Below are 24,263 nucleotides of genomic sequence, written 5' to 3'. Positions count from 1 at the left end.
AAGCAGTTCTGCTACTGGCTCACTGGGCGTCCATGGGCAAGTAATCTAATCTCAGTGAGCCTGGATCTTGTCTGCCAAATGAGGAAGGGAATACGATTATTGTTAGGATAATCTGGAAAATTCCGTAACAAAATATATGTAACATATTTAGCACAAGTATCTAAATGGCACTTCCACACACATTTAGTGGGGAACGTTCTCCAGGGCAAGTCTCTGCTGTGGTCCCCCAGAGGACCCTTTCTTCTTCCCACTTCCCTTACGAAAATAGTTCCAAATTCTCATTTTTACAAATTTAAGATAATTTACAAAACCAGAAGAGATTCACCACTCTCTATCTCCAACAAAGCGGAGAAGAAAGAAAAGAGTCACATCACTAAGGGTGAGACTCCTGGATGAATTCATACGAAGGAATAAGTAGAAAAAGAATCATTTCCATTAGGTCAAGAAAGGAAGAAATTTAAGAGAACACTGGTTTTCCCCCTAAGTTTAAAAGGAAAATGGGAACACCACAGGAAGCATGAGTAAGAGGCAACTCTGTGAACTGGAAGAGCACCCAGAGAAAAAGGACTGAGGGGTAGTCAGGGATGCTTTGGAGTCATGGAGGAATGAGACATGGTAGGCTAAGAACAGTGAACAAACACATAATTTGCACATACAGAGAGGCTGCCTCAGCCTGAGAAATAGCAAGTTGCCTGATCACCATGGGAGACTTGAAATTCCCAAGTGAGCAAAAATTTAGAACAAGTCCCTCAAGGGGTCAATGCTCAGACAAGCAAACCTTCACACAATACTCAGAGTATTCACACTCTGGAAAGTCATGTTTTCTGTTAAAAGGCCCCCCGGCGTATCCCAGGCAGCTCCTAAAGGGTACATTGATTCTTTAAATTCCTAAGAGTCTTAGACTGGGACTTCTAAATTTGGACTCAGAAAGTTCAGGATGGGTCCCAGGCATCCCTGTGTTTTAAAAGCCGCTCAGGTGATTCCGATGGTGACCACTGTTTGGGAATGAGTGCTGTAAACCAGATACTTTGAACTGCCTTAGAATGCCTTAGGCCCTTAAGATGCCTTACGTCTTTTGGACACTTTGAGCCCCATTCCACCCTTTTGATGGCTCCCGTCCACTTCACTCTTTCTGCACAATAAATACTGATAAATTAGGAGGGTTTTTTTTTAAGATGTATTTATTTTAGAGAGAAAGAGAGAGAGAGCGTGAAGGGCATAGGAGAGGGAGAGAATCCTCAAGCAGACTCCCTGCTGAGTGCGGAGCCTGACGCAGGGCTCCGTCCCAGAATTCTGAGATCATGACCTGAGCCAAAATCAAGAATCAGATGCTTAACCGAATGAGCCACCCAGGCGCCCCTGGTAAATTAGTTTTCATCTTTTCACCAAAAGACCAAAGCCAAGGCTATTCAGCAGGAGCACCCCACCTTCTTCCTGTCTCCACCTTGAAGTAAGTCAAACCCATCCCCATCCCCGTCCTGGGTGGAGAAGAGGCCTTCTGTCAGTGTCCTCAGCTGACCTGGTGTCCTCGCATTTAATCCACTGGGCGCCACCACGTCCGTCAGTTTCTTTTCCCCAGGTTTCAACTTCACTGCTGTCTTCAAACGTGGACAACTCCATCTTAAAAAACAATCTCCAAACTCCCCTTGATCCTTCCTGCCATTATTTCCTGTCTCTCTTCCAAAGTCACCAGATTGCTGTCATGACTGGTCTACACATATGTCCATTTCCTTCTACCTGAGGCCCCTGCAACACCCCTCCTATCCTCACCCATTTCCAAGCTACTAGTCTAAATTAGCTTTTCTAACATGCCCCTTCTGGCTCCTCCACACATGCTCAGCAGGAGCGTTGGCCAGGGTGAGTCTCCATGGTCTCAGTTCGCCCTTTACGCCCAAGTTTACGCCTTTTCCTGGCTTCACCTGCCCTCAGATGCCGGTGATCTCCAAACCTCCATCTTCCCCCAGCACTGATCGATCACAGCTCACTTTCCCTTCAGGATATTTCATTTTTGAAATCCTGCTCTCATCTTAACATAGCCCAAGCAGAAGTCACATTGTTTCACCTTGTTACTCAGCCTCTATTTTCAGTTTCCTCATTCCTGTCAAGCATAGTCCCATTTGCCAAGATCCTTGGGACTCCAAGTGTGTAACAAGTCCATCTTCTTCTCCTGACACCTTTCTCCGCAACCCTATGGGCTCCATGACCAGGAGAGCCCGAAAGCAACCACCACACCACACTGTTATTTCGCACAACTGTTTCACTGCTTTGGGTCTTGAAGCTCTTTCCCTTTAAGGTTTTTACCTGCCAAAATACTATGTTTAAAAAAAAACAGAGATGTAAAAATTTTAAAGTTTCCTTGGCCCTCCCCAATAATCTGGATGACTGTTGAGAGGGTCAAGGTCACTGTGACCACTAGCTACATTTTGGTAACTATCAGTCCAGAACTAGAGAGAGAGAGAGGAAGAGCATTTTAATTTTTTTTAATTTAAATGGGACATGGGATCATAATATACATGTCATTCAGCAACTTGCCTTTATTCAATGTGACGGACATCTTTCAAATCTGCCTTCATTCTCTCTAATACTTGTATGTGGTTCCATAGCTTGAAAATACCATGATTTAATCTAACCATTCCTCTACTGCTTAACACTTACATTTCTTGTGATCCATAAATGCCCACAGAGAAATGTTGCTCCTTAAACCACTGAAATGTCAACTAATACTAAAACGAGAATCATGTGGAGTGTCAGCTGGATAAGAAATGGGACTCAGGGCACACAGGTAGGGACAACAGGAAGGAAGGGCATAGCTCCTGATGACAGGAATCGTCATCCTACAGCCTCTGCTTGAATACTGCCAGGGATGGGGGACTCATGAACTCCAATGGTCATCAATTCTTTTATCTACACAACTCTCAGTAATAAAGAACTTTCTGATGAATTGAAACCTACCTCCCTAAAGTTTCTGTCCCATGAGTTTAATTCTGAGGACACAGCATAATTACATTCTTCAAATATCTGAAAACTGTTATTTCATATGTGAGGCTTTTCTTTAAGTTAAACACCCGTTCTTCCTTCAACGATCCTCATACGAACTAGGTACAAGGCTGCTCACCTTCCTTCAGCTATACCTCAGTTTTCCAATGTTCTTCTTAAAACCCAGCACTAAACACTGGGGGTGGGTGTTTTGACTGCCCCAGCATAGAGTAGACTGGGGCCACCTGCCCTTATGTGTTATCACCTGCTATGGACAGGAGAGCAGAACATACTCCCCTGATCATGGTACCTGACTGCACAACGGCCAAACGGGGCGGTTGCAAAACTGCTTTATATTCTAGTTCGTTCCCAGATTTCCCAAATATTCTCCTACCCATTCCTGCTTTGAGGCTGCATTTCATACCCTTAGACATAAAATACAAGAGTGGATAAGAGTCCAGGGTTGGAACCCAAAATTCCTGCATTGAAATCCCAGCTGTACTGCAGACCAGCCGCGGGAACTCACACAAGTCACATATGTTTTCCCAGGTTTTCATGGGAGCCGGGGGGATGTGATTTACCACACAGAGGTGTTGTGTGGCTTCCATGAGCTAATTCGTGCAATGTTTATTTAGCACAGTATATAGGAAGCACTCATTGTAAAAAGTTTTATTTATAGCTAGATTAGCACTATGCCCGGAAGCTGAAAGTAGAAATATTGCCAGATGACAGAATCAGGGTATCTATGACCCATATACCTCCCCAGGGCTTAAGCTGTATTTTCCTTTTCATCAGAAGAGAGAGAAAGAAGTTGTATCTTTTATATAACCCACCTGTCTGATAAATAAAAAACTGCCTCAGTGTCTGCTTTAGAAAACAGGTGATTTTCCTAATATTCCCACATGCAAAACCACTCTGGTGGCTGTGAACACACCCAAACTGACAACCCCAGCATTTCAGTTGATAAGTAATGTTTACCTGATAAAAAGGTTCTTTCACACTTCCTAGGTACACGAAACCTACTCACATATCAGCTTAGGTTGCCACCCTTCCATTTCACGATGGTCCCTACCAAAATAAAAAAAAAAAAAAAGCTTTCCTTCCACCTGTCATCCATATCTTTACTTACTTACTCTATCTGCCCCATCTTTTCTGCCCTGAAATACTGCAATTCCAAATATGTATGAACACATACTTTATTCAGATTTCTTTAGTTTTTATGTAGTGCCCTTTCTCTGTCCCAGAATCCCGTGCAGGAAATCACATTGCATCTAGTTGTCATATCTCCTTAGGCTCCACTTGGTTATGACAGTTTCTCAGACTTTCCTTGTGTTTGATGACCTTGATGGTTTTAGGAATAAAACCTCGTCTGGTCCTCTGTAGACTCCCTCAACTGGGATTTGTCTGATGCTTTTCTCATCATTAGACAAGGGTGACAGATTTTGGAAAGAAAGATGACAGAGTGTCGCTTTCCCCACACCATATTAAGGGTAACACACTACCTATATAATTATCACTGTTGATGTTGACCTTTGTCACTTGGCTGAGGTCAGGCTTATTAAGTTCCTGCACTGTCCAACTGCTCTCCCCCCGCCTTCCCTTTCCATACTATCCTCTTTGGAAGGAAGTCACAACGCATGGCCCACACTCATGGAGTGGAAAGTTATACTACCCCCTCCCCAAGGGAAGAGCATTATTTGGAATTCTTCTGCAAGGAGATTTGTCTATTTTCCCCCATGTATTTACTTATTCAGTTATTTATTTATGTCAGCATGAACTCACTGACGTTTGCTTTATACTTTGGCTTATGATCTACAGATTATAGATCAATAATTTATACTTCTATAATATAAGGCTTCTTTACTTGGTTGCTCAAATGTTTCCAGCTGTACCCGTTCCAAGCTCTTTTGATGGGCTCCTATGTCAATTTGACACATTCTCATCACTAGGAGCTTTGTTTTTGTGTTTTTTTATTTTGTCTTGGAGAAAGGTATTAGAAGCCAAGATCCGGGTACAGGTTTACTCACTGCTAATGGATTGTCACTCCCTGCGGACCCTTTCAGCAGACAGTGAAAGGAAATATGTGTATATATGAACTCTTAAATATACACACATCTGAAAATATTCATACCTGCAAACCATCTATGCTTATTAAGCTAAACATGAGCTCATGTTGACATGCTTGATCATGTTCATGCACAGCTGAACTGGAGGGAAAGTAAGAAAATTCCTCAGAAGCCAGAAATGCAAGAAAGCAGAAATGAGACATTATGCGAGTACGTGCTCCAGAGAGTCCAGAGTTTCGGCACCAGGGACAAAGCCGGCTAAGAAAGGAGAGGTGGGAGGAAGGGCTGGAGACCGTGTATGCAGTGAAGTCATGTCTTGAAGCCAGACTGCTCTTAAACTCCTGAAAGGCAACCCCTCACTAGGGAACATCGCTCTTCCCACAGCCAAGACAGTGGGATGTGTGTTTATATGGGCTATGACTCTCGGTGGAGAGACAAAATGTACAAAGACTCCCCTGAGAATGAGTTTGGAGGCCTAAATTTACATACCCTGTATGGCCCAAAAAAAAAAAAAAATCCAAAGAGAAAATGCAATTTAAGTGAGCCCAGATTGGGAGTGCTCCCAGGTGCCCTGGCAGAAGGAAACCCAAATTTGCTTAAAAGGATTGTGCTTTAAATCCAGGTCTCAAAATATCCCTACAGTTAAAATACAACAGAGCATGAGCACCCAATCAAAACTCACCAAAGACCCTTGAAAAGTAAAGAAACCAATCACAAAAAAACACACATTGTATGACTCCATTTATAGGAACAGCCAGGATAGGTCAATTTGCAGAGAAAGAATGTAGGTTAGTGGTTGCCAGGGACTGTGCAGGAGGAGACAAGGGGAGGTAGGATTTGAAAAGAAGTAGGAACTGCCTATGATATGGGGATTTCTTTGGGGCAGGAGGGACAAAAATGTTCCAAACTTAGATTGTGACAATGGGTACACAACTCTGCGACTATACTAAAAAACATTTTGAACTGTACACTTTTTTAAAAAAATGGGTGAATTGCAAGGTACAGGATCCTGGAATAAAAAGAGCATATTAGTGGAAAAATTGGTGAAATTCGAAAAGTCTGAAATTCATTGAATAGTTCTATATCCATGTTGATTTTTTTAGTTTTGACAAATGTACTATGGTAAGGTAAGATGCTGACACTGGGGAAAACTGGCTGAGGCATATATAAAAACTCCCTGGACTACATTACAACTTTTCTCTAAATCTAAAATTACTCCAAAACAAAAAGTTAAAAAAAAAATGTTACCGAAGAATGTGATCCATCTACTACAAAGCAAAGGGCAATCTTTAAAAGATGTGCACATCATTTCCTAAAATACTGTTGTCACCCTTGGTATTTTCACTTGAGCTTCTGAGGGCTAATTACAAAATAGCACAACAAAGGAGCTCTCTGAAGCAACCATGTTCAAGGCGTTTTTGGGGAAATGAGATGTGTTACTGGTACACCCCAACTACAGTTGCCTAGCCAGCATTTTAAGGTCTTCACTGATGGCCCCTCCATGCTCTGTGGCTTTTGCTAACCTTAGTCACTTTTTTTGACTCAAAATTATTTCCTTTTGTTTAGCAGTCTTCACATAATTGTGAAGTTAAGTTGTTCTTATGACCATTTTCGTTGCTCTTTTCTAACATTCCAATTCTTCTGGAAACTTCGCAACACAGGACCAAAGCTAGACACGTGTAACTCTAATAAAGGTTTGAAGGTTGCCAAGTACACAAGATATGGTTTTCCAGCTCTGATAAAAACTCGTAAGTGCGGGCACCTGGGTGGCTCAGTTGGTTGGGTGTCTGCCTTCGGCTCAGGTCGTGATCTCACGGTCCGGGGATTGAGGACCACACCGGGCTCCCTGCTCAGCGGGCTCCTCCTCTCCCTACCCCCCACTGATGCTCTCTCTCTCTCTCTCAATTAAATAAAATCTTTAAAAAAAAACTCATAAGTGGTCAATTTCTAAATTGTTTTATAGCTCACTACCTACCTTCAAATTCTCTCTACAATTCCACCTAGCTAAGATGCACACTCATAATTCATTATTCATCAGTATTAAGAAATTGAGCCCCACCCTAAATCTTGATGAAATGATTATTTTTAGTTTACAACCACATTTTGCTCTTCTTTTAAACTAAGATAACAGAACTGGCAATCAGATAAAGATAGGCCTAAAGACACTCAAATACTTCAGTAGAAAGGTAAAAACCACATAAGTCAAATTAAGTTTTGCAACTTGGTAAAGCTAACTATAAAACTGAGGTAAATGTTAACTCAGTGAAGCTGAGATTATGAAAATAAATGTGAGAGAGTCCACTACTATACCCTTTGTAAACTCCACCTCCAGGTGATATGGAAATGGAGTCCAGAGCAAAGGGTCAAAAAAGAATTTTGAGACATCTTCAGTGCAAAAAGGTGGTTTCATTAAAGCACAGGGACGGGACCTGTGGGCAGAAAGAGATGCACTGGGGTTGTGACAGGTGACTCATTATATACTTTCAAGTGGGGGTTAGGGGTAGCACAAACCTCCAAGGTATTCTGGAAACAAGGTTCCCAGGACCATGAGGGGGCTAGCTGTATATCAGTGGGCCATATGCTCGCTAACATATATCTTGGTGGGGGGGGGGGTGGTAAGAGATAAAGGAAAAAGAAGTTTCCAAAGGAATTTTTACATGTTAAAGTAGACTTACAGGATCCTGGGGGGTTGGGCTAAGATTGCCTTTTGCCTTTAGCAAAGTGTCAACATCGAGGCTGAGCTCCCAGAGGAAGGTCACTCTGCCTGTTTCAAGGACTTGCCAATGGGTTATATGTAGTAAGGAAATGTAGTATTTTTTTTTGCCCTTGTTTCCCACATCACAGGCGCTTTACATTAAAAAAATTTAAAAATCATTTTGTCCTTTCCTCCACATTTGTATAAGATGACTCTCTGAATATAATTTCATATAAATGTTCGTTTGCTTCCCTTTTGTTAAATAATCTACAGACAAGTGAACATGTATTGTTTGGAGAAGAATGGAGAAGGGAAGACAAACAGCTCAACAGCCCAGTGGACAAGGAATAGCAGTTCTCCCTTACATGATCTCTTTTCTAGAGTAAAGCACACAAATTCCTAAATTCTGATCTTGTTCTAACAAGGGGGTGTGGTGGTCAAGGACAAAGCCCCAGGATGGGTCACTTTGGCATGAAGATTATTTTGAGTCAAAAGCAATCAAAACCCAGCAGGTGTAGGAAAAGCTCTTTACCTCCCCCTCCACTGCCTAAATTTACATTGGAAAAGGACAGCTGGTACCAGGACAAGAGCTGTTAACAGAGATGCCTCTTTACCTAAGAAATTCATTTGCATTCCAGGGCAACATTTGTTTTCCAAACATCTCCTCACCTTCCTGCTAATGGCCTTCCTCCCCTTTGTTATCTCCAGACCCTACCCCTCTCCTTAGCTCAGGATGTCATATAGGCTTCATGTGGCCTGTCTTTGGCATTTCCATGTTTGTGTGGATTCCTTGTACATACACTATTAAATTTGATTTTCTCCTGTTAATCTGTCTCATGTCAGTTTGACTCTTAGTCCAGCTAGAAGGTCTGTGAAGGGCAGAGAAAATTTCTTCCACCCCAACAGAGAGAAGAGAGATGATTTCCAAAGGTTAACTCACTTCCACCAACGTGCACCAAAATGCACACATTTCATTTGCAGAAATAAGAAAGTAAAATTATATACGTACAATCCTTTTAGCTACATCCACTAAAAAGTGGAAAATAAAGAGCCTTGGTTTGTGGGTTTTACCCTCAAAAAGTGTTTCTTTGTGATGTAAAACCAAGCCTTCCTTGGTACTACTGAAGATGCAGCAATCACGGACTTGCAGAGCTAAATAGGTTTCCAGCAGATGGGCATACCAAGAGGTCTGGAGAAGTGCAGCTGATGCCAGGCTGGTTAGAGGTAGAGCCATTTTCATCCCCGTGACTCAAGGATTGCGGGGATCTCTCATATTCTCATGCCCCAGTCCAGAGTGTACTTCTCTCCATCTGAGGGGAAACTGGAAACAAACCTCAATCTCTCTCCCCACCACATGGAGCTATTGGAAGGGGCGCTCGGTGCTCTCCATTGTTATAAAGGAGAGAGCAGGCCCAAACTGGAGTCATCTGTGCTAAGCCCCAATCAGCAAAGACTGAATATCTACCTAATGGCAGTTTCAACTCCCTAGGAATGTAAACTTTAACCAACCAACTTGGAATTACCTGGTCAGCACTAGTGAGATAATCCCTCCCGAGAGACCCTTCTGATCCCCTTAGGAAGGGGACCTTGCCTGAAACAATGCATTCTGTGCTAATTAAACTCCTTCTTCCACCCCCGTTTCTGCATTCAAAAATCTTTCCTTTTCCACAGCTTGGCGGAGCTCCTTTCTGTTGCTAGATGAGATGCTGCCCAATTCATGAAAGGTTGAATAAAGCCAATTTGATCTTTAAATTCACTCAGTTGATTTTTTGCTGTTTAATACCATAGTCCTTAGGAATGAGAACAGAGGAGGCGGTGCCAATGTGGGAAGACCCCTCCCCAACCTCCTCACCCATCACTGCTGACAACAGTGTCAGCCTTGGCTAAGGGACAAGCTGTTCCTGGAAGCACAGAAACAGAACTCTCAGTAAAAGGCAGAAAGGAAGTCAAATGTCACAAAAGCTCTGTCTATACAGATACGAATCACTCCCTAAAAGACCATGGTTAAGTTTAAAAAAAAAAAGGCAAGGAGTGGAAGAGCTGTACATTATTAGAAAAACAAACAAAAAGATTTTGTGCACGTGTGTGCAGAGCCTTTCTCTGACAGCATGCCACTCATGATCAGCAGGGAGGGGATCCAGGCAGCTGCAAAGGCGGGGAATGGGGGGACCCCTCATTATAGCCTCTTTTCAGTGATTTTGATACTAAGCATATAAGCTACCTAGTCAGAAAACTAATTTTTTTTTACTGTACTTAGACAAAATAAAAAGAACAAAATTAATTAGTTAAAAATACTTTTTAAGATTTAAATAAATAAAATTAAATAAAAACAAAGACAGAGTAAAATACAATGCCAGGGGGAAAAAAAAAAGTTTTAACTCGGTGACATTCACAGTTAAACCACTTCATGGAATTTCACAAAATGACTTCTGAATTTAGCAACTTCCTCTAGGCCTTAGCAACCTTCTGCTGAATACCTCTGCTGTTTCAGATGATGGAGGCAGCACAGGGGGCTCTGGCAGGGGGCGGGGGGGGGGGGGTGGAAACAAACCACGGTCTTTTTCATTTTCATTCCTTGTTTGAAATAAGAAGTTAGAACCACCTGAACAAAAACTATTCAAAGGTACCCCTGCTCTTTTGCAAATGAGACCAGCACCTGAGCTCGGAGCTGTTGTTTGGTAAATACACCTGAGAATGGAATATTTGTAATAGGAACGCTGGGAAATCTCCAGCACTATGAGAGCAGAAATCTGAGTTCAACACTTAAAATTGCTTTAATGCTGCTGTGGACTTTCCAAACCCTCCTTTGAATCAGATTGATATTACTAAGGCATAAAAGATTAACCTCTCACAACTGTAGAAAGTTGTAGGCAGAGCCCCACGATTACAAGGGGGTCAGTACCTGATTCACCAAGGGCACAGCTTCTGGATAACCAAAAAACACATTACAAATGGGTTAATGAGTTCATCGTGTTGGTAGGTGCTCACACTTTGTAAGCCCAAAGGGATGGTGGTCTTTCAGTAAAGCACATTTTTCACCAGTATAAACCACATGAAGTTTCTTTTCCTACTGATGACACTGATCCTTGGTGAAACTGCTAGAAATTGCCATTAATAAGACTGCAGCAAGTTTCCCCTTTATCTTGTTTACTGAAAGGGTTGACTTACTTAAAATAGAAAGCTTCTGGAAAGCACACCACCAAGTACTGTTATTAAATTACACATTCTGAATTCCTTTTACAAGTCGCTGCTACAAAACATATTTCCAGATTGTATCTCCTGAGACAGAATCTTTTTCAGAAATCTTTCAGAGGCCATGCTGTAAGACTCTTAGATGTTCTGGGTTTTTGGCATCTTTTATACATGGGACTTGACCACAGGCTGCTAAAGGAGACTTCCCCGGGTCGTTCATGCAAATCTGAGAAAACTGGCCCTAAACTGACATTAATATCTGCATTTATAACTCCAAGCAATGCATACCTCAACCCCATTTGATAAAAATGGGAACAGAGAATTTTATATTTAAACAAGCCAAGCCTGACCTCCAACTATCAGCAACTGGGCCTTCTGTTAAATTTTCCGTCAGAAATCAGGCCTATCGGGGCGCCAATGTGGCTCAGTGGGTTAAGCATCTGCCTTCAGCTCAGGTCATGATCCCAGGGTCCTGGGATGGAGCCCGGCATCGGGCTCCCTGCTCCATGGGGAGCCTGCTTCTCCCTCTACCCTTCCCCCCTCCTCGTGATCTCGCTCTCTCTCTAATAAATAAAATCTTAAAAAAAAAAAAAAATTAGGCCTATCAACTGAATTGCAGGTTCCAAATAACCAGATACAGACATAAGCAGTTGGTAAAACGAACTGGCTCCCAAGTTTAACTTAATTTACTCCTTCATTCCAATGCAAGAATGTAAATAAAATTCCACTTCAACAGCCATTTATTACAAGGTGTACTAAGCACACCAAGACGACAAAGATTCATCCTCAGTCACTGCCCATAAAGAATGTGCATCTTCTCTCCAGTCAAGTCTCACTCCGTACATTTGCTCAAACAGCTGCTTCTTCCTGGAATATTCTGCCCATCCCACCTAACCCCAGCCCAGCACATTCCCCTTCTCTCCCTAAAGCGGCAGCTCCCAGGAATCCCCACTACCCCATGCCCGGATAGGCCCGGGGCACAGACCCTCACTAATCTCTGTATCCCCACTCTCACCCAGTATTTGGCATACAATGCTGAATAAGTAGCTATTGAAAGAAGCCTCCCAGAGTCAGGCAGAGCAGAAAGACCAGTAAATATCGAAGACCTAAGGTAAGACCCACAATGTGGTATGCAGAGTGCTGTGGAGAGACAGAAAAGAAAGAAGGGACCCATTTGGCCCTGGAGCGGAGGGAGACAGCAGGGCCAGGGTGACAGAGAGCAGGGGGAGGTGAGCTAAGAAATGAGAACCGGGAAGGACTAGGCTCAGAGAGAAGGAAGGGCATGGGCAGGAAGCTGGCAGGGGCGAAAGGCATACTGCATTTGAGGTGCCGGAAATAAAGAGCCCGCTGGGGTGACAGCACTCTGCACAGCGAAGTCAGTGGTGGGTGGCCTGCAGTGCAGTGTCTAGGAGACCGGGACGTACAGCAGCCGACCGGAGGCCTGATAGCACAAGCACTCAATATACAGAGCTTTGGGTGTCATTAAGCCAGAAAGGTAAACTGAGGCCAGGTTGTGAAGAACCACCTCTTGTTCCCACAGCAGGAGGGCTAAAGCTCCAGGACCCACTAGGCTCTGCTTAAAATGCCAGGAAGTATATGGTCATGCCTACACTCTCTCCGTCCTCCCTTCAACGACTGTCAAATTGAGTCGCCAGATTGCAACACTGGTCAGCACTTTCCAGTGGGGCCACCCAACTCCTGGACTCCCCCCGAGTCCCCTAGAATGGAGACTGCCCGTTCTCCTGCACGGCGAGACCGACGGACAGTCCCCAACTCCACCAGCCCTGTCCTCTCAATACTATGGAATTTGGGAGTTTATTCCTCAGAGTCTTGCCCTCCACACAGCTTACTGCTTGATATTCTCAGACCATCTCCGCAAGGTGCCCTCCACCTCCGGAGAGCAACCTCTGCTGAACCACCAAGGAACTTTCCACCACATTTGTGTGCGGTCCCAGGAAAGACGGCAGTATTCAGGGTCGGTCACGGGCTTATCAGGACTCCGGGATCCCAGGGGGGCCACCCCTACCTGCCCAGGAGCCTGCCATTCATCCCGACCCTCGTGCCCAGCCACCAAGCTCCCCTTGTCAACTTGCAGCCACTTGCCGCTCCTGACTTCCTCCTCCTCCATGACTCATCATCCCACTGCGGACCGACCTCCCTCTGCTGACCTCCACTGCTCTACCCAAAAACCCTCAGTGCCCTCCCAGCTCTCTTCCTTCCCTCTCTTCCTCTACACCTGCTCCTCAGCATCCCTCCAAGTTCTGGCTTGTTTCCCTTCTCATTCCCGTCACTTCCAAGACTTGGCAGCATCTTTCAACATCTGTCCTTCTTAACTTTCCAGCAACCTTCTCTGCAAATGCCCAACGGTTTTGCTTTTGCTCCTAGAAGGAGCTGCCGAAAGAGAAAAATCACATTTTGGCACAAACTTGTGCCTCTAAAAATGGGTGATTTTCAGGGGGTTGGTTACGCTCAGCAGCGCATTAAATTGCCCGAGGCGGCTCTTTCTCCACTCCCCCATAAAGACGACCCTGCGCCCTCACTCATTCTCAGACCCCCGCCCCCCTCCATCCCTGTAGCCTTCAGCCATGAGTCCCGCACCACTTCACAAAATGTCACAAAATGAAAATCTTTCCACGACTTAAGCCCTTTGGGGCCTTCCCTTTGATGGTAGCAGTGGCCCTAAACTTCAGTTGGCCTGAGAATCACCCGGGGAGCCCCTCCACCCTGACATTTGCATTCTCCAGTTTGGGCCAGATCCCAGAAGGACACATGGCAGCGGATTCTCATGACAGTCCATGCACCAAACTCTAAGTTAGACAATGAGTCTCTAGCAAGGGTCTGCAAAAGCCAATCCTCAGGCCAAACCCAGCCCACTGCCTGTTTTTGTGTGGCCTGCCTGCTTAAAAAAAAAAAAAAAGTTTTTTTTATTTTTTAAGGGTTTGAAAACAATCAAAAGAAAAAATTTTCCGACGCATTAAAAATTCTCTGAAACTCTGATGTGATGAGCACGGGGTGTTATATGCAATTGATGGATCACTAAATTCTACTCCTGAAACTAATAATACACTATATGTCAACTAATTTGAATTTAAATACAAATTTTTTTAAAAGACATAAATGGATGCCTGGGGGGCTCAGTCGATGAAGCCGGCTCAGGTCATGGTCCCAGGGTCCTGAGATGGAGCCCCACGTCAGGCTCCCTGCTCAGCGGGGAACCTGCTTCTCCCTCTACCTGCCGCTCCCCCAGTTTGTGCTCTCTCTCTCTCTTTCTCTGTCAAATGGATGGGTAAAATCTTAAAAAAAAAAAAAAAAAAAGACATAATTTTCTAGAGCCAAAAAAAAATTACATGGAACTGAAATTTCACAAGTGTCCATTAATGAAGTTTCATGAGACTACAGCTGTGGTCAATACTTACTTATTACCCATGGCCGCTTTCATGCAGCGGCAGAGTTGAGGAGTTGTGACAGGCTGCAGGACCTGTGAAGCCGAAAATATCTACTGTCTGGCCCTTTACAGAAAAGGTTTGCAGACCCCTGGTCTGTAGCATAAAGTGCAAACACCTCACCAGAGCCCTTTGGCTTCCTCGTGACGTGACCCCGGGTCTCTTCCCCAACCCAGATCCCACAGTCTGCACACAGCAGCCCACTACCCACTTCAGTGGGCTCTCAGTTCCTAGAACAAAGCACAATTTCACTCGTCCACACCTCTGTACGTGCTGTTCTTTCTGCCCACCGTGCCTGATAAAGTCTCCTTCATCCCGCAAGACCCAATTTGTGCCCTTCCTCACCTGCGAGATGCTCTCCGACAACCACATCTCAGCCACCCCCCACAAAGCAGAGTAGATCTTTCCCTCCGTTCTGCCTCCACTATGCTCAATTAATTTGTATCCCAGTTAGCTGTGTGCAGCAGTGGTTCTCAGACTTTGCGGGGGGGCTCACTAAACTACCCAGGGCTGTGTCTGCCCACAGAGCAGCAGATAGGGGGGCTTGGCAGAGAATGTACACTTCTAACTAGTGTCCAGGCTGATGCTGGTCCAGGAACAGCATGCAGCATTTAACACCAGTTGACAAATCTGTCCCTGCCTCACCCAACAAGATTTTTGAGGATGGGCCCCATTTTATTCCTGTTTGAATCATCACAGCCCAACACACCCCAAGGAATTCTTGGGGAACACAGGAGAAACTCAGTATGTGTTTGCAGTCTGACCAAATTATTTTTCCCCTACTAGCCAATCATTTCCAGTATCAGGCAATGAAAGGGATATAAGGGGAGAGTAGACCTGACTTTGCAGGAACTACTGAGGTCAAAAAAGAAAACTAGAGCAGCTTTCTGCAGGGCTGATGTTCTATGGCCTGCCACAGACCCACACCCATCCTGAGCTGGGATGAAATGGATAGCCCCAAGGTGCAAAGCAGACTGATCAAGGCAGAAGCCCAAGGGAAGAGCCTGCAGGCAGCATCAGTGGCTGGGGTGGGTTAGGCAAAGGACCCTTCCCCCACAAAAGACGATCGGCTGTCCTCTTTAAAAACAACCTTCCATATGCTGAAGTTTGATAATGCATATCATTATCATTGGCACATGTTACTAGTGATACATATTTATTGAGTACCTACTATTTCCTTGGAACACAAGAAGGGATAAAATCGCTACCTTGAGGAGACGTTAAATTAGTTGGAAATTCAGCATATAAACACAGCAAGCTAACTCACAATAGGAGGTAATGCTTACTAAGTGTCAAATGTAAAGCATGTCAAAGGTAAACAGTAAATTCTACAGGAATCCAACACGTCCTGTGGCTTTCCCGTGGCTTTCTTTTCTCGGTTCCACCAGGGCGCCATCTGCAAACCTCCGTTAGCCCCTGCACAAGCTGGGGAATATACAGCACATGCGACTTACATGGGTCCTCTGTCTCCTCCTCTGGTACAGAAGCTCTTCCGGGACAGGGACCTGGATTGTTTTCATCCTTGTATTTCTACCACCTGGCCAGGAACCTGGCACTAAGAGCATTAGATAAATATTTAATTGATTGAATAATGAGTGTGGAATGTGGGCTGAGCTTTGAACCAGGGGCAAGATTTAGGTAAGAAGAGACGTGAAGGTTGGGCTTTCCAAGAATGGGCAAGGGAACCAACCAGTGGCTAAAAGCTCCAGGCAAGGAAAGAAACCTTGTGGTCAGAGGCCCCAGTGGAATAATGGAAACTCACTACTGGTCTCACCATTAGTCAAGAACGCCAGGTCTTTAGAGCGGGTCTTCGTTCACCCAGCCTTTTAAACTGTAACACAAGCTTACGTTAATTGTCCTAAACCTTTGCTGCTTTTTTTTTTTTTAAGATTTTGTTTATTTATTTGAGAGAGAAGGAGAGATAGAGCATGAGCAGGGTAACAATAGCAGGGGGCTCCTTGCTCAGCAGGGAGAGGGAGAAGCAGAGTCCCTGCTGAGCAAGGAGTCGGATGCAGGGGCTCCATCCCAGGACCTTGGGATCATGACCAGAGCAGAAGGAAGACGCTTAACTGACTGAGCCACCCAGGCATCCCTAAACCTTTGCTGCTTTAATCTCAAAATCATTTCCTGAGTTCTTATGTCCTGAGCTATTTTTCCCTTACCCCTTTTACTGATTAGCTTGGGGGGGGGGCGGAATGAAACCCAAACAAGGAATCCTAATTCAACAATGAATTGATACTTCATGCAAAAACACAAAAGTCTGGGGTACGGGTGGGTAAAAACAGCCTTGGCACCGAGCTCCCCACCCCTCCCCATTTCAATTGGAAATTCCTTAAAGCCAGCAAACCATTTCTTCCTGAGCTTTCACTAGCATATGACCACACACCATGCAAATTAATAACGTCAACAATATCCATCCATCACGGTGGCCACATCAGTCTTGCAAACTTTGAAAGCTATGGTTAGTTGAAAGGCAGACTGTGACACACTCCACAACCAAGTCGAGAGGGCATGAGCAGATAGAGGACTTAAAAAAATAAGGCAAAACACTTTTCCTTTGCTCCCTGATTCACTCTAAATGGGAAAGAAAAAGTTCTTACCTAATTTATCCTGCGTAAGTGAAGCTTTCTATCTGAATAATCCTACCAGTTGCCGGGGCATCATACTTGCTAGACAGAGACTGGTGTTTTAGAAATGCAGCTTTCGGGGCACCTGGGTGGCTCAGTCGTTAAGCGTCTGCCTTCAGCTCAGGTCATGATCCCAGGGTCCTGGGATCGAGCCCCACATCGGGCTCCCCGCTCTGCAGGAGGCCTGCTTCTCACTCTCCCACTCCCCCTGCTTGTGTTCCCTCTCTCGCTGTCTCTCTCTGTCAAATAAAATCTTTAAAAAAAGAAATGCAGCTTTCAACGAACTCATCTGTGAGGCACCTGTGGAGTTTCCTCGGCCATCCTTCATTTCCTACCCTCTGCATCTGAATTCTGTGCTCTACTTGTTTCTAATTAAAGAAGATGATTTTACATGTAACATCTTTAGAAGGATGTCAGACTAGTGAAGTCCTTGGAAATGAAAACCATAGACTTTTCCCCACGATCTCACACAAGCTTCCCCCGGAAGTTCACAGAACAAACGAAAGGAGCAAATGAAAAATGAGGAAAGAGTTCTTCACTCACGTAGTAGAACGCTACGTTATTATTTTGCAAATAATGAGCTACTCCACACGGAGACACCCAGAGGCCAAAGACATTTCTCAGAAGCGCCTTCAATTCAGAAATTACGAATATAAGCATGAAATGTTAAGATGGGGGGGGGGGAAGATTCAATGTCTCCCAGTGACATATGAAGAGCTACTTGAGTAACCAGAAGTACGTGTTTTATCATTTTTAGCATATTGCAGGCCAATAACAAGTCACTCTCTAATGGGACAGAAGCAAACATTTATTAAGGACTGTGCTATTGTCCTTGGATTGTCCTCCAGATCTGCCTCTACCTTTCTCTTCCAAGTTCTGTCCCAGGGGTGGAGCCCCTGTAGACCACATCAGCCGGGCACCCCAGGCCAGCCACCCATGGGCGGAGTCTGACCACTGGGGGTAACGGACAAGAGACGGAAGGGCTGTAGGGTGGAGAGGAGAAGGGCTGAGGTTCTCTTTCTGCTTCCCACCTGCATCCCAGCAGGGACTGGATTCAGCCCTCACTGGGCGATGGCAACAGGACACCCTCACCTCTCCCCTTCCGCATCCAAGTTTTGGTACCTGACCATCCCCTGAATGGTGCCCACATGCCTCTAAGTAGCTCATTAAAATTTCTTCATTGCAACCCACTGAGTTAAATTCTGTTGTCCGCTGGGACCCTGTCTGAATGAAGGACCTTTCAGATGTAGCACATTTCAGATCTACATAAAATTTCTCAACTCCAAAATGTAGATCTGATTTCACCCATGAGGACACTGGGGCTCTTTAAGGCTGAATACCAGCCTGCGGGTCACAAAAGAAGTTTGCTGGCAGAGCAGGTCCAGTCTGACCTCGAAGACCTTAAAAAGGCTTTGAAAGTGTGAGGGAGAAAAACACATCAAGCTTCCAAATTCCCAAGCCACAATTTAGCCTCAAACCACATTATTTATGGTTTGGGATTTTCCCCCGGCCTTAAATGAGCTAGCTGGGGCATTGCCCTATACGCGCTTCTCCCATCAAAAGTCACTCAGAACGTGAGCCTGCTGGAGGGTGCTGGGGCCATCGGAAGATCCAAGAGATCACAAGGGCTCCTTCCTTGCCCATCACCCACATTTCTCCTTCAGTTTATCCCAGAAATCCCCTTCTCCCAGCCTTCCACATCCTTAAGGCTCTTTTATTCTTTTTTTACCAATTAAAAACAAGGTTCCTTCGACAGAAATCTAGGAGACTGGGTATGGGGTGGATGCAGTTAAAAAGCAGTTAAGCTAGCATACTAGCACCTCCCCGTTGTAACTTGTCGGGGGTCCCCTAACTATCCCTTTCCAAACAAAAAGCCTCTCTGGATTCCTCTCTCTAGCAATGCCAAATAACTTAAAACAGAAAATGCAATTAAAATAAATTCTGATGGGGGTGGGACTGGGGCTGAAGGGGTAAGTACAAAACACATTCCTCTTAAGGAAATTCGGCTGGGAGCTGAGGCAGTTTCAGAGCAAAAGAATTTGCTAGTATCTCTGCCTTTACCCAGGTCCCTGGACCTCTTCCATCCTCACTAGGAATTGAAGAGTAATTTACAGAAGCACCAGTTAGCATCTGATACCTCTCCCAATTTGTTAACTTTCTGGATTTTGCAACTGATGAGCAGGCAACTGGCCGGGTTGAGGTGGAGTTCTGCATCAGATCCTTGGAGGGAGCCAGGTAGAAGGGGCGGCTCAGTAAACAGTATCTGAATAAGGCAAACAGCCAGCTCTCACTTCCTCCTTGCAGAAGGAATGTGAGTGGAGAGGGCAGCGGGTATACTCCCGTTTGGGGGGGTGGGGCGGGGGGAAGAAGAAGAGGAAAGAAAAGAAAAAAAAATCACTAGTAAAAAGCAAAGGAAGAAACCTGGAGCAAACCTCAGTATGAAACCAAATGAGAATGCAATGGGCCCCCCTCCGGCACTCCCCATTCCATTTAAATCAACATGTATTTATTGACTCACTATGAAATACATAGCAGATCTAGTTTGCAGCACCTAAAGAGACAGGAAAATGAGTAAGACAGCCTCAACCCTCCAGCAGATTTCTTACCAAGAATTACTGTTCTTTACTGCCATTTTCTATTTTAACAGTAGCAGACAATTCCTGGACAGTCCAACTAACTTCCACGGTGCCTCTCTTCTCCCACTGACCGAACTCACTCAGGAGCCTGGGACCTCAAGGATAAGCCCACTGAATAAAGTAAAGCCCCTCAGAAAACCACAGGGTCCTGGTGTAACTCCTCCCTTTCCGATGGACAGAGCACCTGGTACAAAACATTGCCACCCTCTGATGTGACAAGTTTCACCGCCAAAGTCGAAAACCCAAGTCTCTGTTCCAAAGCTATAGGCTGGAGCCTACAGACTAATCAACCTTATCTTTTAAGTAGGGAGATCTTTCCAATTTTTTTTAGTATATGTGCTGCCGAAGCGAGCACAACATTAAGTAGAGATATCTAGATTAAAAATAATAAAGACTCGACGACACTGGTGCGAGAAAAAAAAAAAACACTTGATTCACGTAACACAATACTTTAGAACTTGGTTACAGGAAACGAGGCAACCCAAAACCTCAAAAAGAAAAAAAAAAAGTTCATTTGAACCTGTCTTGCAGGGTATACCAATTTTTTTTCCCCACACTTACAGAACAAAAACATCAAGTTAGAAAAAACGCCCACCTGTCGAGTGCGTGTAGCTATAAAATCTGCTGGGGAGGTTGTGGGGGGGGGGGAGGTTGTGGCCAAGATGTGCCTCCCGGCCCGCACGCCCGCAGTGGCTCGGGACGAGGGTCCCTGCGCCCCTCACCCCAGGCGCGGCCAAGCCGCCCGCGGTTACCTGGTCCAGAGGGATGCCCAGGAGCTCGCTGAGCGGGTGCAGGCAGGTGGAGCCCGTGGTGCGGTAGGAGAGGCTGGACGGCGGCTCTCCTGCCATCCTGCATCTTCGGGAGGCGGCTGTCCCGGCCCCAGCCCGTGCCACCCCGCTCGCCGGCCGCCAGCCCGAGTGCTCGCGGGCGGCTGCCCCAGGCACGCGCGGCCGCCTCCCTCGCGGGCACCGAGCTACCAGGCCGGGGGGCCGCGACGCCCGCAAGCTCCCGGGGTGCAAACTTGGCGTTGGCTCAGCGGCCCCGCGCGCGGTAGGAGGGCCGCGGCCGGGCGCGCGGCGCTTCCCGCTGCCCTCCTCTCGGCGCTCATTGGCTCGGCCGCCCGGGACGGCCCCGGGAGGAGGAGGGAAGGAGGAAAAGTGGGGAAGCGGAGCCCGGCCACGAGCGCCACCCGGCCCGCCCAGCCCGGCCTGAACCCCGGCCGACCGGGAGAGGGAAAGCGACGCCAGCAGGCGCCGTCGCCTCGCCCTGCGGCTGCTGGCGGGCAGCCCCGGGGGCGGGAGGCGTCCGTCCTCTTCCTCCTCCCGAGCCCGCCGGCCTGCCTCCCCCGCCCCCCGGCCACCCGGGCGGGCGCCTTTCCCTGGGGAGCCCCCGGGGCCCCACCCTGTTGTGGTCTCGCTGCAGTCTCGGCTCCCCCCTTCCGTGTCCCCGCGCCCGCTAGCATTTCTTGCGCTCTCCTTTCGAGGTTTCTCCCTCGCAGTCCTTGCTGCGGAGGGTTACTCTGCCAGAGGCTGGAAGCCCAAGGAGCCCCCCACCCAGACTCCCTCTCTTCACGTTCCTCAGAGCAAGACATTGTTTCCTACACTCTCATCTGTGTCACACCCGCAAATGCAGAGGACTGCTAGCCTCTGATCATTTCCTCCCATCCCTTTGGATTGAGAATTATTTTACCTCTGTAAGAAACGGTGTTTCTATTATGTGTGCATTCTGATACATTTTTTCGTGCACAGGTTCTCAAAAGGGGGACACTTCCTCTCTGTTCCCAGACGGAGACAAATTATCACCGGCACTTGGGAAAACGGTTTCGGTTGATTAATGGGTTTGGAGAATCATGAAAGTGTTGAAGATTCTTCCCAGGAATTGCCGTGTGCCCGCTGATGAAGAAAGCTTTCAGGAAAGCGGGGCTCTGAGCTGATGGGTAGAAAACCAGGGAAAAGGGGAGCTGATGTGAACCCCCAGGATTCATGGGGAAACGAGGCCCAAAGATTTTGCATCAGCAGTTTACCTGGGAGCTGTTATTGAGCCAAGGAGACTCCGAACAGGTGGGCAGTGACGTTCAGGCAGACCTATTGTTATCCATGTGGCCTCCAGCTTCAGATCCACCTGCAGGCCGGCCAGACACTAGTAAAACTTCCCCTCCACAGCTCAGCCCTCAGTCTTGCCTTCTGGAGGAGCTCATCACCAACAAGCTTGTCAGGCCTGAGTTTTTCAACCTATGTTCCCCCTCTGAGGGGGAAAAAAAAATGTCCCTACCCCCATTCCCTGTCCGCATGGAGATGGGGAGACCACCAAGAGCAGATGACAATCTCTGCTCTCACCACACCCACATTCACGCTGTCACAGGCATATGATTGCCCATCAACTAGGCTAGACAGGCTCATTAGATATCACAGTTCTGGAAACTGACCAGAACGAAAGCACCCTGAGCAGGATGACAGCTGAAGTGAGGTGTCTGAGGGCAGAAGGGGCTTGAAAGCACTGTTTAAAAAAAAAAAAAAAAAAAAAAATCCGGGCGCCTAGATGGCGCAGTGGGTTAAGCGTGGGATTCTTGGTTTTGGCTCAGGTCCAGATCTCAAGGTTGTGACCTCAAGGTGGTGAGATTGAACCTCACATCCAACTCCACACTCAGTGCTGAGTCTGCTTGGGACTTTCTCTCCCTCTCCCTTTCCCTCTGCCCCTCCCCTCCACACTTAGGCTCTCTCGCTCTCTCTCTCTGTCTCTCAAATAAATAAATAAATCTTAAAAAAAAAAAAAAAAAAAATCAGCACTTAGACGTGAACGCCCAGAAAGGAAAAGTAGGCCAGTTTGGGTAGTATTTATGAAGGAAGTACTCAGACCACTCGTAATCTTCTACAAACAGATCTCTGCTCTTCACACTCCCCAAAATGGTCTTCACATTGACATAGATGTGAAGAGAGTAGCCCTCTACAGATGTTCTTCAGCTCAACAAAACAGGTTCTAATCTAGTTTAAAATTTTCCCTTAAAAATGCAGTAACTATGCTTAGATCTTGAAAACAAAATGTCACAGAACTTAAATCTTCCTAGTTCTGTTCTATTGATACTGTGGTACAGTTAATGCTAAAAGAACTATCTGATGTTGCAATATCAAGCAAATGGAACAGTTCTATTACAGATTAATTAGACAGGCTTCTGAAGGATGGGCTACAATTCTAAGACATATAAGAGCTCCACCATGGACACATCACTCTCTTTTCCTTCCCATTTATCTCTGTTCACATCCTTTGTCAACTATAGATTCATCATAATGATTATTATATATTAGCTATAACTTTACAAAAATTGTTTCAATAGCCCATGTTATTATAATCTCTATTTTACAGATGAGAAAACTGGAGTTTACAAAGTTAAGTATCATGGTTGGTTTAGGGAGGCTAAGCAAAACTATGTCTGATTCCAGAGCCTGGGCGCTCAGTCCTTATGTCGCATTGCCTCCTCTAAAACCAAGCATTTCTCTATCAGGAGGCCCACCCACACACGTGACGCACCTGTCATCCCCGTGGACAGGAATTACATTTACTGTTCAAAAATGAGGTGGCAGGGGTGTTGTCTGGTTTTCGGTTTTTGGTTTTTTTTTCTTTTTAAGTAAGCTCCACACCCAGCATGGGAGCCAAATGCGGGCTTGAACTCACGACCCTGAGATCAAGACCTGAGCTGAGATGGAGAATCAGACGTTTAACCAACTGGGCCAACCAGGCGCCCCTGTCTTGCCTGTTTTCTATCTGCAGTAGAACAAGTCTTGATATCAAGATCAGTCATTTAATCTCCCTTACAGAACCATGCTCAGATTGTGAACTCATCCAGAAGACCCAGTGCTCATCCTGATGACTGGTTTAAAATTAAAGGCCAGACAAAAAGATATGGAAAAAATTCTGTCATGTTTCAGGGAAGGCAGCATGATACTATGGACTGATAAAAATTCAAGACCCATCACATGCATGGCCAGAACCAGCCAAAGATAAGCAGACAACAAAACTGAATTAAAACAGTCCTCAAAGCCTACAAAAGTATAACTTAGTCCCTCGAGAAGATAAAATTCTAATAATCCATTCAGAAGAGACTCAACCGAAGATAATCACCGACCAAACCACATCAACACCATCTACAGTGATTTAACCCATGTAAAAATAAGGTTACCATCTTAATAATACTACATAATATTCACAAAGCGTATTCATTTGTATCATCCTTTCTGATCCTCCCAAAAAGTTTATGAAGTTGGAAGGGCAGGAAATATTATCATTTTTAATATTATGTCACCATCATCCTCTCCATTTTTATCCATAATACTAATTTCTAGTAATTTGCAGGTGGCATGTAGAGCTAATGAACAGCGAAAGGAGGATTCAAACCTGGGTATTCCATTGTTGTTTTTAATTATACAGAAATCTTTTTATTATACAAGGAGTCCACCTTCAGGAAAACAGCAGAAATTGTTGCCTGCATAGGACATTAAACTCCACACTTCACATTTGAAAGCTAATCTGAAGAATGGTCTAAATTGACCCACGATGGGTATCGCTCTTGCTTTGTGAGCAGATTCTTTAAACATCACCCACAAAACCTTAGGGAATTTAGATTTTGCAATGAG

The 24,263-nt window shown here is 45.5% G+C and overlaps 1 protein-coding gene across 1 annotated transcript in view; it reads right to left on the bottom strand.

Moving 5' to 3' along the window:
- Positions 1-20,695, bottom strand: part of MBOAT1 (membrane bound glycerophospholipid O-acyltransferase 1) — a 98,013-nt gene extending 77,318 nt beyond the window's left edge. Inside the window, exon 1 of the mRNA XM_081827615.1 lies at positions 20,388-20,695. Within this exon, the coding sequence (XP_081683741.1) occupies positions 20,388-20,483 (96 nt within the window). The 5' untranslated portion in view covers positions 20,484-20,695. The remainder of the gene's footprint in view (positions 1-20,387) is intronic.
- Between the last annotated feature and the right edge of the window lie 3,568 nt (positions 20,696-24,263).

The sequence above is a fragment of the Leptonychotes weddellii genome, chromosome 8 (genome assembly GCF_054177405.1).
Source record: "Leptonychotes weddellii isolate Sample4059 chromosome 8, ASM5417740v2, whole genome shotgun sequence".
Classification (NCBI taxonomy): Eukaryota; Metazoa; Chordata; class Mammalia; order Carnivora; family Phocidae; genus Leptonychotes; species Leptonychotes weddellii.
Note: the sequence above shows the minus strand (reverse complement) of the source record. Positions and strands in the feature narration are given on the sequence as shown.